We start from the raw sequence: 16,788 nt of genomic DNA, 5'->3' as shown, positions 1-16,788 counted from the left end.
AAATTCTACACTTTTCAACATTAAACCACATCACAACATTTTTCCATCCTGCTTCAACATGTCTTTACTGAATCGAACCATTCCAACTACAACATATTTTTCACAGTCCCCATATTCTCACATTACCCAAATTCCTCTTTTTAAACCACATTTCACATTTTACCACGTTAAAATACCCACATTTTTCCCCACATTAAGACAAATTCTACATTACCCCCCACCTCTTTCCACATTTCCTGACCGATTCAAACCATTCAAACAACATTTTCAACATTACCCAAATTCCCACATTACCCAAATTCTACACTTTTCCACATTAAAAAAAATATATATTTCCATTAAGACAAATTCAACATTCCCTCCCGCTTAAACATTTATTTACCAATTCAAACCATTCCAACTACATATTTTTCACATTCCCCACATTCTCACATTACCCAAATTTCAATTTTTCATCCACATTTGACATTTTACCACATTAAAATACCCAAATGTTTCCTACATTAAGACAAATTCTACATTATTTCTTCCCGCTTCAACATTTTTTTACTGACCATTCCAACAGCAAAATATTTTCCACAATCCCAAAATTCTCCCATTACCCAAATTTTACAGTTTTCCACATTAAAATACCCAAGTTTTTCCCACATTAACACAAATTCTACATTATTGCCTTCTGTTTCAACATTGTGCGGATTCAAACCATTCCAACTTCCAAATAGTTTTGACATTCCCCAAATTCCCTCATTACACATGATAAAATACCCAGATTTTTCCCACATTATGATCTATTCTACATTATTCACTCCTCCTTGCACATTTCTCGACCGATTCGAACCGATAACTTCTAACTGTTCAGCTCATTTCACTTCATTCCATATCATTCAATATCATTCCACATTATTTCATAACATTACGTAATATTCAACATCATTCTATGTCATTCCATAACATTCAATACCATTCCACATGATTTCATTCAGCATTTCAGCATTCACATGCAATTTCTGGAGAAGTTGCGTGTGAATGCTGAAATGCTGAAGTCTAGTTGAGGCTAAAGTGAAAACAGTTCTATACTGTTGTAATTTATATCCCACCTGTCTCGAACAAGCTACACATTTTAATGTTTGGATGATTGGAATTTGATGAGGGATGGCACTTATTTGGCTCACTGAAATAGAAATACACAAACAGAATGTATCTGGCCCAACATCCTCAAATTGTTTATAACATAATGTACAGTATGTGTCTGAACCAGAAAAAGCTCATCAAGCAATCAGGATCCAATAATTAAATTTGACCGTTTCTATAATGTTACCAGAACCATTTATTTTTTTTTGCCATAATAGTTTTGAATTAAACTTTTGATGGCGATTATTAGCATTGTGCAAACTTAATCCTCGGGTTGAGGAGAAGGAGGGGGTTGACATATCTTTTTTTTTTGTCTCAGTTGCATGTGAAGAGTAGCACAAGATTTTGTGTTCACAGTGGTAGGCCATCCAAATATAGTTTTAAAAAAAATGTACATTATGAAAAAAGTTAAAGTTCTTTTACATCTATGATGGGGCTCTTTACAAATGACTCTAGAAGAAAAAACAGGTGCTGTAGGGGTGAACTACTATTGGCCACAGTTCGTGGTTCATCCCAAATCCTGACTTGTAAACTTTGCATTTCGCCATAGCCAGTTCACATCACCATTTCAAAACCAAAAATCTAATTTAGTGTTTAAATTCATTGGTTCTTTGTTCACTTTTTAAAACTGAAGAAATCCAAACTGTTAGGGCTTGTAATTCTTTGAAGCGGAAGGTGCATGCACATACAGTAGGACATTGTAAATGTATGAAAATTAAAGGTGAGGCCTATAGCGCACAGATAGTTGAAAAGAAAATGTGCAGTTTGTCAAGACTATATGAAATAGAACACCAAAGACACAGAGTAAAGGCACGAGCATGCCATGGTAACAGCATTATCTGGCAAGGAAAATAACAATATAAGAAGTCAATAAATGATACAAGACATGAAATGTGACAGACAGAGTGGGTGGCAGATCAAGGCAACAGAAAAAACACGTAGAGGGACTTCTAACATAATATTATCTCTTCTCTTGTCTTTGAGGTGTGTTCTGTATTTAACAAATAACATATCAGTCGAGTCATCTTCTAATGTGATTGTAACAAAATACAGTATAAAGTGCCATGAAAAAGTATTTGCCCCCTTCTCTAATTGTCTTTTTTTTTGCACAGTTTCCCAACTTGAAAGTTTAAGATCAACAAACACATGTACATGCCAGACAAAGATAACCCAAGTTAAAATAAAACACATATTCATTAAGGGGAAAAAAACGTATTCAAAGCTACCGGGCCCGGTGTGAAAAAGTAATTGCCCCGAAACCTAATAACTGGTTGGGCCACCCTCAGCAGCAACAACTGAAATCAAGCGTTTTCTATAGCTGGCAATGGGTCTTTCACATCGGGAGATATCTTGGCTCACTCTTCCTTGCAATTTTTTTAAATTCAGCAATAATGGAGGATTTTCAAGCATGAATGGCCTTTTTAATCAGATTCAAGTCTGGACCTTTACCAGGTCACTCCCAAACCTTTTTTTCTTAAGCTATCGGATCGTTGTTCTGCTGCAAAACCCAAGTGTGTTGCTGTTTGAGGTCACGAACTGATGGCCGACATACACCTTCAGGATTCTCTGGTAAAAAGGAGGATTCTTGGTTCCATCAATCACAAGTTGTCTGTGTCCTTAAGTAGGTAAGCAGCCCCAGACCATCACACGACCACCACCATGTTTGACTGTTGGTTAGGGATGTCCCTATCCAGTCAAATGATCAGCAATCAGGACCAGGGTGGGTGGGAGTACACGCATAGGCTACATGGACAAACTGTACAAAGTGATGAGAGGTGTTTTCATTCTTATTTAGGACTGTTAAAATCAGGTAGCTGCTCCTGCTAGTACTACTGTTGGTAGTCTATGTAAGTATTTAGCTAATATTACCAGTAACAGTCCCATCTAATATGTGCCAAATAGTCATTAAAATAAATAAGGTAATAAATATTCTTAATTCAATCTCCTCAATTTGCCATGTCAACTAGGTAATGAAAAATGTGGGCTCTTCAAAATTGAAATTTCAGAAGCATGATAATGCTTTTCCAAAATACAATCTTATCAAAAAAGTAATGGCAAGGCACAAATTTTGATTCCATTTACATTTTATGTGTCAATTTCTAAATTATTCATCTGCTGATTTTCTCACTTTGTCTCTCCGACTCTCTTCCTCATTTTCTGTCTACTGAGCTCTCCTCCTTCTGTGGTGTCACTGTCCTTATGGTGCTGCAACACTGTTGGTCTCCTGTGGCCACACTTCCCACGATGAATCTGTGGGTCTGGGCTTTTGAAAAAGCTGATAGGCTGAGAGGACTTCGGTATTGACCAGCAATCGCCTGGTGCGATGTCAGCTCGGTGCCGCAGTGAAGTATGTCTGACCGACACACACCACTGATTTTCAGTCTTCCATTCATGATGCCAATCAATCTTTTTTTTCTTTGCTGTACTGTTGCATTCACAGAACAAAATGTCTGTTTTTTTACTCACCTTTTATATTTGCTGTTAAACATGCATATGCCCAATAACAATCAAACATATTGCATTGCTTGCACCCTCTTCTTTCTGTTTTCATACACAGGAAAAAGAGCTTTGCACAGATCAATCCCATTGAGTCTGACTCCTTTCACCAGTCAGGGATCAATACTGCCAGTTTCATGTACATTTGCAAGTGCATAGACACATAGGTTTTAAAGTTATGCATAAAAGGGCAGGCATGCCCTTTAGCAATGAACTATTGGCCTATTGGGTAACTTACTTACCAGGGGACACAGAAGTTCATTAAGACAAGCGCTCCATTGCCACTAGACTTTACACCGATCTGATCGGTCTGATTGGTATCGGCCGATAATTAGCATTTTATGCTGATCTGCTTTAATGTCATAATTCGCCGATCCGATCAATGACGTCATTGATCGGCTCCGCAAAAGACATTTTGTCGCCGTCGTGTACAGTATATTCGAATCTAAAAGCTAGTTTATTATTAGCCTTGTCGCGTGTCTTTTGACGTAGTACTGTAAATATCTGACCACCAATAAATCTTTTTTTTTTTTTAAAACAGGTCGGCGGTGTGAGACAGACAACACGTAATCCGGATCAGACTACAAGACAAATTTGGTCTTTCACGATTGCACTATGTCAGACTACTGCAATAAAATCGTTCCATTCCCATACCACCAAATCCCCTCTTGTCAACTCAAACACGACCGGATACACTCGTTACCCTGGCGAGGACAACAATAATGGATCGCGCCGTGTGTTTATAAGAACAAAGTTGGTAAAAACGTGTTGGTGGTCACCGGTGCTCAGGAGAGGACGTTTGTTTAAGGCTTGCTTGAGCTATGTTCACATACTTTTAATATGGTACCGCTCGCAAGCAGGCAACAAAACGTTATGTATCCTAGCAAGCTAGTGCTAGCACTAACCGTTGTAAGCGAACATGCTGGCATTCTGTCGAACCATGCTCTAAAGATTTGGTGTGTGTGTGAAGTAATTTAATTACGATAAAGTAATTTAATTACAGTAAATTAGCACCCATTATTTCTGTCATGTTGTTGGTTTGACCTGACTGATTAGAATACACGATATGACTAGAGCAGTGATTTCCAACCTTTATGGAGCTAAGGCACATATTTTACAATTGAAAAATCTCACAGCACACCCACAAACAAAAATGTCATAAAAAGTGGATATATTAATTACTGTATGTACATCCTGCCATCTAATGGAAGACTATTCATTTGTTCTGTCTGTCACTATGCCTCAATGGCATAAATAGATCAACAAAGATACATTATTTATTGTAAATATAATTTTAGTCATTTAAATAGAGACATTGCTCCATCTTGTGATTGGTTAGCGTTATTTTTTAACTCTCTGATCGGCCCCAAAAATCCTGATCCTGTAAAGCCCAATTGCCACAGGTCTACTTTAAATCTTTCAGGCAAATGCAACATTAAGTGATTACAATATTCAGTTGCAACACTAACAACAACAAAATCATTCACAGAGTTAAATTAAATACATCCATCCATCCATTTTCTGAGCCGCTTATCCTCACAAGGGTCGCGGGAGTGCTGGAGCCTATCCCAGCTATCATCGGGCAGGAGGCGGTGTACACCCTGGACTGGTTGCCAGCCAATCGCAGGGCACATAGAAACACACAATCATTCACACTCACATTCACACCTACGGGCAATTTAAATACATGATTTGTAAATGTTTTATGCTCATAATGCGACTGGAAAAAGTCCTGTTAGTATGAGAAGCTTATATGGGGCTTAAAAATAATTTTGAAATGAAAATGTGCCTAATTACCTCTGCCAAGTTGTTCTATTTGCTTTCATACCATATGTATAAATGTATGTAAAAACACTGCATGTATATTGTTGTATGTATATAATGCTCAATCATATTTTAGTTGAATAGAATAAGCAATATTATTAAATTAAATGGATTTTGGTTGCCAGACACACAGTACATGTTAGTTAATTCACCATCAGGATACTACATACACATTTTTTAACAAATGACCTCTGTAACCTGGATAAACTCACTCCCACAAGCTCCGCTCAACCACTGCCGGACTGCTAACCATGCCCACGTCACGCCTCAGTCCAATGAGTGCCCAAGCCTTCAGCTGCTCAGCACCCAGACTCTGAAACTCCCTCCCCCATGCACATAAGACAGTCAGACTCCATCGCATCATTCAAATCCTAACTCAAAACACACCTGTTCCAACTGGCATATTCCCTCTAACTGGAACTGTGCCCTTCACTTATTTTTATGTAAATATTTTTATTTATTGGCTTTTTTTTAGCTTTTATATTTTCTGTAAGGTGACCATGGGTGACTTCAAAGGCGCCTTCAAATAAAATGTATTGTATTACAGTACAATAATAATAATAATAATAATAATAATGCGGCACGGTGTACGACTGGTTAGAGCGTCCGCCTCACAGTTCTGAGGACCGGGGTTCAATCCCCGGCCCCGCCTGTGTGGAGTTTGCATGTTCTCCCCGTGCCTGCGTGGGTTTTCTCCGGGCACTCCGGTTTCATCCCACATGCATGCTAGATTAATTGAATACTCTAAATTGCCTGTAGGTGTGAATGTGAGTGAGAATGGTTGTTTGTTTCTATGTGCCCTGTGATTGGCTGGCAACCAGTTCAGGGTATACCCCGCCTCCTGCCCGATGATAGCTGGGATAGGCTCCAGCACGCCCGCGACCCTTGTTAGGAGAAGCGGCTCAGAAAATGGATGGATGGATGGATGGATGATAATAATAATAATAATCAACTTTGCTGTATTCAAGCAGTACAGGATTGTTTTTATTTTTTTTTAAACCCCGTACTCTTTCAATGTCTTGAAACATGTTTTGATTTCAAGTACATTGTAGAACACAGCAGAGCCTAAAAAAATCCTTGGCCAAAAGTAAACTGTTTATGAAGTAAAAATAGTAAAGAAATAATAAAAATTCAGTTTGATTCTTCTAGTATCATACACAAAAATTAATTTCGCAATATAGGCCATAAAATGTTGATAAACATTTTAATGTTATTTAATAAGAACACACCCATTGGTGTCACCATACTGATACAGCCACAGTATGTATTCTCCCGTTTCAGGCAGTCACTATGACTAACTAACCTTAGTTGTATTAGAACTATTAACACTAATGTACGTACATGCTCGGTGGAATAGGTTTTGTGTTAAGGTGAAACCATAGGCTTGAAGTGCTTCAGTAGTATGCAAAGTCTTTGTTGTACAACTGGCACTTAACTGCGCTCTTCCTGGCTGTCTTATTTTATCAGGTTTTATTTTGTTCTGGTGTGCTGACATCACTCAATGCAACTTAACCATCGGTGCAATTTGTACGCCGGGAATTCGGCTGCTGAATATAATATGTACTGTATATTGAATAACAAAATACCAGTATATGCAAAGCGTGGTGACTATCCTACGTTTTGTGCCCTGCTGAGTGACATTGTACTTTTACATGCTATGTTTCATGTCCAGCAGAGGATGTATAATCCCCAGAATGCTTTGGCCCAAAGACCCACCTTGTCTTGGGTACTCATCAGCCTCGTGGTGAACAAGGTCAGTCACGCAGCCACTGTAGTGAAGTCTTTGCTCGTGCTCAAAAGCCTTGAGCGTCTCGCTGGAACTGTATGACTTCTGGGTCGGCACGCGACAGTCCTCTGCATCCAGGGATGAGGTGTTGTAAGGGGCGTCCTTGGAGCAGGTCAGGGAGTGATGTCTTCGATCCTTTAGATCCATTATGTTGTGTGGGAGGGGAAGTGTCTGAAGCAGGGGTTGGAGGCCGGTATTGGGCGGATAGGACTCCTAGTTGACCTCACTGGAGTTTATCTCCACTTCAGTAACCTGGACAATGGAAAGGATGGAATTAAATTAATTCTTGCTCTTGCTCTTTTCTCCCAGGATAATCTATGAGGGAAGTTCAATATAAATTAGTGTTGTTAATTGATGTTTAATCAACCAGACAAATATGCAAAACATACGACTAGTGATGGAGATTTACTCTATGGCCCTGGATGAAGAAAAGCTGCATTGGCCTACGTCCAAATAGATGGATTATGTGAGGCTGGCTAAAACTGTTCAGCCAGAATTCAAATCTATGGCATCAAGTCATACAGCTGATGTCAGCGCTGCATGAATACAAACACATTAAAGGGAGAATAATGACAACCAAAGGGGTCAGCGAACAAAGGAAGAATGTAGAAAAAGAACAATGATAGAATTAAAAAGTAATAAAGATGATTACGATTAGAAAATAATAAAAGGGTAAAGAGGAGTGAAAAGTAGAAGGATGCAACAGGAAGGATGTAAGACTGGAAGAAATGACTTTAGGGCATTGCTAGTCTCTTCCTCATTATCACAGTGAGAATGAATCACACTCCCTATGAGGCTGTAAGGGATAATCAAACACAACCAGACAAAGATGTGTACAAGTAGACACACACACATACACAAAAATGCACAAACGGGCTGGATGCACCTATGCACACACAAAATTTTTTTTCATGAATTTGACACAGTCAAACAAGAACTTTCAACGCAGATAAACATGTACATCAACTGCAAATAGAGACAATGTTGACTCTAATGCCTCAGTTGTCCACTGGTATTGCATCACAGTCAGCTAGCCTACTTTAAATGTATTCACATTTTATACAAGTGGACGTAGATTATACATTTGAATGCTAACACAGAATAATATACAAGTGCAAGAGCCTGGAGCAACATAGTACATTAGCAACCAAAGATCAAAGTGCAATAATACAACAACCAGCAGTAATTCACAGCAATACCCCCAGGAGCGGCCAGTATGGGGTATTTAAGGTAATAAATAAATAGACTGGCTGGGTTTTTACTTGCTTGAGGTTAAAGGAAGTCTGAGCTACCCACTGCATTAGAGCAGTGCATTACATTTTCGCAACTCCCAGTCTGGAGAGTATTTGTCAATATCAGAGCAGACAAGAGCTTTTCAAAAAGGAGATATAATTGGGTTCTGAAAGTGTGATGAAACTAATTGCACGCTGGGACGGCTTGAAGAAGGAGACGAAGGGGGGAAAGAAGCTAGTCCAGATTGGGAGTCAATCCTTTCAATGACAGCTCATTTTAAAATGCTTAGGAGGCAGTATTGAAAAGTGCCCTGCTATGTACATTGATTAACAGTAGAATTTAAGTCTCATAAAGAGCTCATTATGCTCCGGTATCCATCACACAAGCTATTAGGAGTTCAACCTTAATGTGTTTGTACCTTGAATGGAGAGTGAGGAAATCGAGTGGGATATAGTGGCCTTGGGGACACTGACTGCACATAATGTAATGGGCAAAGAAAGCATTGTGCGAGTGCCCATGCGTGTGTGTGCATGTGTATTTGTGTTTGTGTGTGTGTGCTTGCGTGCGTCTCCAATTAAGGTAAGAATCATGTTTTCAAAAAGTTATTAGGAGATATAGGCGTGATCTGTCAACTTGACATCAAACAATATCCTTAATCTAAACAATTATTACTTAAAATTGAAAATGTGTTTTGATAGCTACTATTTATATTATGACAAAGGCTACACAAGTGTACCTATTGTTAGGAAAGTGAGAAAAATAATGACTTGGAGCCAAGTCTAGCTTTGCAGTATATCTTCCTGTTGTTGTCCAAATCCATAAATTGTATTTTTACTTTACCAACCCAACATACAGTATACAGAACACAAAGGGCCAGAGTCTTCCGTGTGCCCAAGTCAGAAAAGGCGCGCAGCTGGGAACACTTCTGGTTGCGCGCATTCTCCCGTGCACTCAAATTTGTCATTTACGCACCCTCAAGACAGATGCACACTCTGGGTGGAGCATTCCGAAACTGTGCACGTTCCCTGTCAAATCTGGCTTTGCGCACATGCTCCCGTGGATTTAAGGACTTTTCCACTTCAGCACTCCAGAGGCAGTAGTAAGTGCGCAATGATGAAAAGTGCATAAGACTTATGTGTGAACAGGAGAATATGGCCTTAAACCCGTAATGAAGCACATTGCCCGATATACTGAGAAGAATGAATGGAGAATGATAATTTATACTTTTTAACATAATTAGATTTTCTGTACACCAGTATGTCCTGTAACAAGTATAATGTAAAAAAAACTAAGAAATATATTTTACGATAACACGTGTCTCCGTTTGACATTAGTCACAAAACATGACTGATACTTCAGACCAAATTCAGTTCACATATAAAATTGCAATTTTAATTATCCCTTCATTTTCCTCAAAACCATTCCCAAGCAATATGACTTTGCAGTAACAGTATATACCCCCAATTCATATCATGTACACACAGTGGTTTCCCATTGGAATCTAACTCTTAAATCAAACAATGTTAAAAATGAAATACCTTTAAAAGTGGAGCTATTCCATTTAAGGCTGATCTCCACCCAAGGTCAATATAGTAATTATTCACAACACAAATAGTTAGAAAAAGGTGTTTTGCATGTGTGTGAAGCAGTCACACATAAAATGACTTTGGAGTTCATAAGTAATTTGAAAGTGTAAGTAGGTTTAAGCGCTAGATAAGCAGGAGGAGAACGGTCACCGAATGAGAGATAGATGGATAAAGTGAAGAAAGTCGAGGGGTAAATCGCAAGATCTGGATCACATATCAATCACATTCCACCGACTTGTGTTTTCCTCAAGGTCACCAAGACAGCCATTTCTACAAAGAAGCAAGTGCCTAACTTGAGCTTGTTAATTACTCTGGTGACAGCAGCCTGACCTCCCATGACCATCACACGAAAGTGGATTGTCCCTTTTAGAAGAATTGCACTGTGTTATTATCATGACTGCTGCCATCAGAGAGTTTAGTGGCATGCCGACAGCAAAGACAACAGATATTTTCATTTTTATGCACAGACATTCAGAAAGTGCAGACAAGCAGAAATACAAATGCAAAACTGTGCAAACAAATGCACAAGGCCAACTTCAAATGCAAGAGTATGTTTCGATAACATAGAAAATAGACAGGCCCGCAACCATGAAATCCAAGCAGAATAAGAAATGTAATCGGAAGATGAGAGAAATGGTGGATAATTAATTTTGGAAAATACAAAGGTGAAATTTTACTCAGAAGCCTTTTTCCCTGCAAATAAAAGCTGAAGTGGCACAATGCAGATGCACTGTAAGTGGAAATAACATCAACTTAAACTGAAGGCTAATGACAATGAATCACTCAGCATTACGTTACGAAATCAAGTTAAAAGAGAGAATTTGCAGTTTTAAAACTACCGGCAAGATTTGAATGGAGCCTTCACTAACTTCACGGATCCCTCCCCCACATTGAGTCTCTGGCCAAACCCTGAGATGAACAGAACAATAAGACAGTGAAATAAATCACTTTGTATTGTGCCACTGGGATCTGGTGAACTGCATTGTTGTGTATAGTAATTATTATGTCCTGCATTTCTACTGTTGGAGCCTGGGTAGCGCTTTGCGCCCTCTCGCTCTCCCCCCCCCCCCTCTCGCTTTCCAGCACCTTCCTCGGCCACGCACCTGTCACCAATTGGCCCTCATTACCACCTGCATTAAAGCCTGTCTGATTCCGGAAAACCTTGCCAGAGTATTACAGCTTCTCCAGCGGTATAACGGCTCCCCAGTCTCCACGTAAGCTACACAATTCCTCGTCTCCTTTCTGACCTCCGTGTCTCTCCTTGTCCGCAGTGTTCCCTCCGTGTTCGTTATCAATTGAATTCCTACCGCCAAGCCAGCCGCCTGCCCTCGTCACCACCTGCCACTCATTCCCAGCCATTTTCAATAAACCTCTCAGCCTCCGCTCATACCACCCACCCAGAAAGAACTCCGTTTCCTCGGATTCGCCAGCTTCTACCGCCGCTTCATCCGCAAGTACAGCAAGGTCGCACATCCCCTAACCAGTCTCACATCCACCAGTTCCCCCTTTCAGTGAACCCCTGCAACATCCCAAGCTTTCAGCCAACTCAAAACCCTGTTTACCTTAAGTCACCCCGACCCCTCCCTCCAATTCATGGTGGAACCTGACGCCCTCTCCTGCATATAATCATCCCCCTCCAGCCCTGCAGAACCCGACACTATCCGCCCTTCCTCCTGCTTTGTCGGTGCTGTATCTTGGAAAATTTAACAAATAGTCAAACGCGCTCAAAGGACTCACCCTGACCCCAAGACCGGACCTCCGAACCGTCTATTTGTACCCGATTCCGCACGCTCTGAAATCCTTCGGTGGGCTCATAACTCATCCCAGCATCACCCACACTATTCAATTGGTTCAGCAACATTTCTGGTTGCCCAGCCTGGTCAAAGACACCTGGGAATTGGTCCAAGCCTGCTCCGTCTGTGCCCGAGGGAAGGCTTCACATCTGCCTCCAGCTGGTCTGCTGCGCCCCTTACCCATCCCGAGCCGCCCATGGTCCCACATCGCTTTACATTTCATCACCGGCCTGCCTCCTTCTGAAGGTAACACTATCATTCTTACTGTTGTCAATCGATTTTCTAAATATGTCCATTACATACCCCTTTCCAAACTATCCTCTGCTTTTGAAACTGCTAACCTCCTTGTTCATCATGTCTTCAAACTCCACGGTATACCCATCGACATCGTCTCGGACCAAGGTCCCCAGTTCTCCTCCCTGGTTTGGAAAGAATTCTGCAAAGCGGTGGGCGCAGCAGCCAGCTTGTCTTCAGGGTACCATCCACAGACCAACTCTCTCTCTCTTCTCCCCTCTCTCTTTCTAGCACCTTCCTCGGCCGCACACCTGTCACCAAACAGCCCTCGTTACCTCCTGAATTTTAGCCTACCTGATCCCGGAAAACCTTGCCAGAGTATTACAGCTTCTCCAGCGGTACAACGGCTCCCCAGTCTCCAGGTAAGCTACATAATTCCTCGTCTCCTTTTTCCATGTCTCTCCTTGTCCTCAGTGTTCCCTCCGTGTTCGTCACCAAGTGAATTCCTACCGCCACGCCACCAAGCCAGCCGCCTGCCCTCATCACCGCCTGCCACGTATTCCCTGTCTCCACAACCCACCAGCGCACCTCAAGGACCATCTACAATCCCCTTTTTCAATAAACTGTTCATCACAACATCTCAGCCTCCGCCTGCTCTTCGGGCCAGTCTGCATCCATTCATGACAAATGAGTTATATATATAACTACATATAGGTCCTGCTGGACATTATGCCAGCTTTACTTTTGTCATATGTTTGTGAGCTTAATGCATAGGACCATTAAACAAATAACAATTAGTATTTACTTCATGGAGAATGTATAAAATTAAAACCCAACTGTTACCATTTTGGATTTGGTTGTGTTGCAGCTAGTGAAATAATAATGAGCAAGACAGGATCAGAGGCAGGATAAGGAAGCATGGAGCCACTTCATCTGGAAATAACTGTACCACTGTTAACTTTCCGAACAAGACATGCCTGTCTGTTTCACTGGGATTTTCTTCCGCCTTACTCACATTAATTTTAACAGCAAAAGAAGCCAATTCAAAACAAATTCTGCTTATCATGGTAAAAAATCTTTTTCAAATGCACGACAGTTTATCTGCCACAACTTTATTTATGTTTTTTCCCCCAGTACTGTATACTTTTGAAGGGGGAATGATTAAAAGCAACAAAATGCGGGTAACAGTAACAAGCTTATCTGAGATTAAATAAAGATAGACGTTTAGTGCAAGTGTATGGTCATTTTACCCAATTACACACCCACAGAAGAAGGCGTAACATCTGATATAAACTCAACTTATTACAGTTTTTCTCAGTCGCTTTGGTTCATTTCTCTGATCAGAATTGAAATCCTCAAAACTACTCGTTCAATATTCAAATCATTGTGCCACTTGTGCACATAAAAATATAAGTTTCTCGTTTCTATGAACGAGTTGCATAACTTGGGTACATCCATACAAATGATTATGTACAATTTTTAGCTGTTTCCTACATTATCAATTGCTTATGTTATGTTGATCACAATGTTTTATAGTGTTCTCTTTTCAAGAGTCTCACCCCCTACATTTAAAAATTTACATCTTTAAGTCTTTACATACAAAATGTTTGAAGACATAACATGTACAAATGTAAACCATATTTCTATACATACTGCCCATCCATCCATTTTCTGAGCCGCTTCTCCTCACTAGGGTCGCGGGCGTGCTGGAGCCTATCCCAGCTGTCATCGGGCAGGAGGCGGGGTACACCCTGAACTGGTTGCCAGCCAATCGCAGGGCACATACAAACAAACAACCAGTTGCACTCACAGTCACACCTATGGGCAATTTAAAGTCTCCAATTAATGCATGTTTTGGGGATGTGGGTGGAAACCGGAGTGCCCGGGGAAAACCCACGCAGGCACGGGGAGAACATGCAAACCTCAGAAATGTGAGGTTGACGCTCTAACCAGCCGCCCTCTATACATGCCGATTAGACTTAATTTTTTTCCATGGTGAATCTTTTTTTCGAATGAATTCTTTTTCTTCTAATGAAGGGAAATGTGTACAGCATTAGTTTAACTTGAACTAGTTTTCTGAAATAGCTCAAATGTGAGTCTCATGAACAATCAACTGTCAAGTATACAGTATACAGTGCCGTGAAAAAGTATTTGCCACTTCTCAAATTTTTTTTGCATAGTTTTCCCACTTTGTCATCATCAAACAAATTAAACGTAAGTAAACATAAAATGCTCATTTTAAAAGCTGACTTTATTAATTAAGGGGAAAAAATGTGTGTTGTATATCCATCCATCCATTTTCTGAGCCGCTTCTCCTCACTAGGGTCGCGGGCGTGCTGGAGCGTATCCCAGCTATCATCGGGCAGGAGGCGGCGTACACCCTGAACTGAATCGCAGGGCACAAACAAACAAACAACCATTCGCACTCACATTCACACCTACGGGCAATTTAGAGTTGTCAATTAACCGACCATGCATGTTTTTTGGATGTGGGAAGAAACTGGAGTGCCCCGAGAAAACCCACACAGGCACGGGGAGAACATGCAAACTCCACACAAGCGGGGAGTGAACCCCGGACCTCAGAAATGTGAGGCAGACGCTCTAACCAGTCGGTCACCGTGCCGCCTGTGTTGTGTTGTGTGTGTGTTGTGTGTGTGTGTGTGTGTGTGTGTGTGTGTGTACATACAACATTTTATATATATATATATATATATATATATATATATATATATATATATATATATATATATGATCGGCCTGATCAATATCGGCCAATATTTTGCATTTTATGCTGATCGGCTGATCGGCCTTAATGTCATAATTCGCCGATCCGATCAATGACGCCATTGATCGGACGCCATTGATCATTGATCGGCTCCGCAAAAAATATTTACTCCGCGTCGCCATCGTGCACAGTATATTTGAATCCAAAAGCTAGTTTATTTTAGCCTTGTCGCCTGTCTTGATGTAGTACTATCTGAGGGGCAATAAAGTTATAAAAAAAAAAAAAAAAAAAAAACACGTTGGCGGTGTGGGACAGACAACACGTCTGACACAGACAACACATAATGCCCGGATCAGACTATAAGACAAATTTGCTCTTTCACGATTGCACTATGTCAGACTACTGCAATAAAATCTTGTATTCCAATACCACCGCATCCCGTTTTTTACAATCATTGGGCTTTATCTTCTCAACTCAAATGCGACCGTATTCAGATCGCGCCATTTGTATATATGTGTGTATATATATATATATATGTGTGTGTATATATATATATATATATATATATATATGTGTGTGTGTGTGTGTGTGTATATATATAAAATCATAATTAAAAGTAAATAACTGGTTGGGCCATCTTCACCTCTGTGGACATATTTTGGCCCACTCTTTCTTGCAGAATTGCAAGAAACAATGGAGGGTTTTCGAGCCTGTTTGTGTTCTTGGGGTAATCTTTACCACTGTTCCATGTTTTAAAAATAAAACTAAAATTATGACCAGTTAAAGTTTAGAGCTGTTGTCCTCTTGATATTCCAGGTGTTGCAAAGCTAAAACGGAGAGGCGTGCAAGTATAGAAAACAGGTAATTTCTCTCTGTCCATTACCATCACGCAACTGCATGAAATTCACAATAGATAAGATCAGATAATTTAATTCGATTAGTCACGCTATCGACCAGTTGGGTTGATTTTGTAATGTATGGCTTATTCTTATCAGACATTGACACAAATTTCTGTACAATAAGATAGCATAATAATATAACAATACATGGATTTGCACCAAGAGTTTGAAATTAGTGTTGCCTCAGAAATCCAAAAAGACATGAAATTTCAAAAGTTATTGTATTGTTTTCAGGTTTGAATGTCATGCAGTTATGCAAGATAGTCCCTGGAGCTCAGAATGTGGCACCATAAACCAAATGCAGATTATTCAAATGAGGTCGCCTTTCATCTGCACTGCTACATAGCAATAAGGTCACTTACAAAAATACAACATGATTTATTCTGTGTAATTGAACCTCATTTTATCAGGTTTCCAGTATAAACATGCTTCTATACTGTGATGAAATTAAACTCAAGCACATTCAGAGGTCTAAAGCATTTTTTTTTGGGGGGGGGGGGCAGTTTTCACATTTCAGGATTTACTTTGTGTCTACTTTTATTGCTTGTATTGTATTGTAAAAATGGGGACAAAAAGAATTGTACAACCCCAATTCCATTTCATCATCTATGGTCCATAATATCATCAAAAGGTTCAGAGAATCTGGAGAAATCACTGCATGTAAGCGGCAAGCCCGAAAACCAACATTGAATGCCCTTGACCTTCGATCCCTCAGGCGGCACTGCATCAAAAACCGACATCAATGTGTAAAGGATATCATCACATGGGCTCAGGAACACTTCAGAAAGCCAATGTCAGTAAATGCAGTTCGGCGCGACATCCGTAAGTCCAACTTGAAATTCTACTATGCAAAGCAAAAGCCATTTATCAACAACAACCAGAAACGCCGCCGGCTTCTCTGGCCCCGAGCTCATCTAAGATGGACTGATGCAAAGTGGAAAAGTTTTCTGCAGTCCGACGAGTCCACATTTCAAATTGATTTTGGAAATTGTGGACGTCACGTCCTCCGGGCCAAAAAGGAAAAGAGCTATCCGGACTGTTATGGACGCAAAGTTCAAAAGCCAGCATCTGTGATGGTATG

The 16,788-nt window shown here is 40.3% G+C and overlaps 1 protein-coding gene and 1 long non-coding RNA gene across 24 annotated transcripts in view; one reads left to right on the top strand and one right to left on the bottom strand.

Moving 5' to 3' along the window:
- tenm2a (teneurin transmembrane protein 2a) overlaps positions 1-16,788 on the bottom strand; it is a 262,652-nt gene that overhangs the window by 187,839 nt on the left and 58,025 nt on the right. For all 21 annotated transcript variants that reach the window (XM_061787016.1, XM_061787025.1, XM_061787022.1 and 18 more), the window contains exon 2: positions 7,168-7,489. In XM_061787016.1, the coding sequence (XP_061643000.1) occupies positions 7,168-7,384 (217 nt within the window). In that variant the 5' untranslated portion in view covers positions 7,385-7,489. The remainder of the gene's footprint in view (positions 1-7,167; positions 7,490-16,788) is intronic.
- On the top strand, positions 1,865-12,914 carry LOC133484455 (uncharacterized). 3 transcript variants are annotated; one of them, XR_009790400.1, is made up of 6 exons: positions 1,865-3,478; positions 7,127-7,204; positions 11,085-11,246; positions 11,328-12,295; positions 12,375-12,505; positions 12,583-12,914. It is a non-coding gene; the product is annotated as an uncharacterized LOC133484455 (long non-coding RNA). The 3 variants fall into 3 exon arrangements; XR_009790399.1 differs by having other exon boundaries at positions 7,124-7,204; positions 12,375-12,481; positions 12,558-12,914; XR_009790398.1 differs by having other exon boundaries at positions 7,124-7,204.

Source organism: Phyllopteryx taeniolatus, chromosome 10, assembly GCF_024500385.1.
Source record: "Phyllopteryx taeniolatus isolate TA_2022b chromosome 10, UOR_Ptae_1.2, whole genome shotgun sequence".
NCBI classification, from domain to species: domain Eukaryota; kingdom Metazoa; phylum Chordata; class Actinopteri; order Syngnathiformes; family Syngnathidae; genus Phyllopteryx; species Phyllopteryx taeniolatus.
The sequence above is the reverse complement of the archived record's forward strand: the minus strand, read 5'-3'. Positions and strand labels throughout refer to the sequence as shown.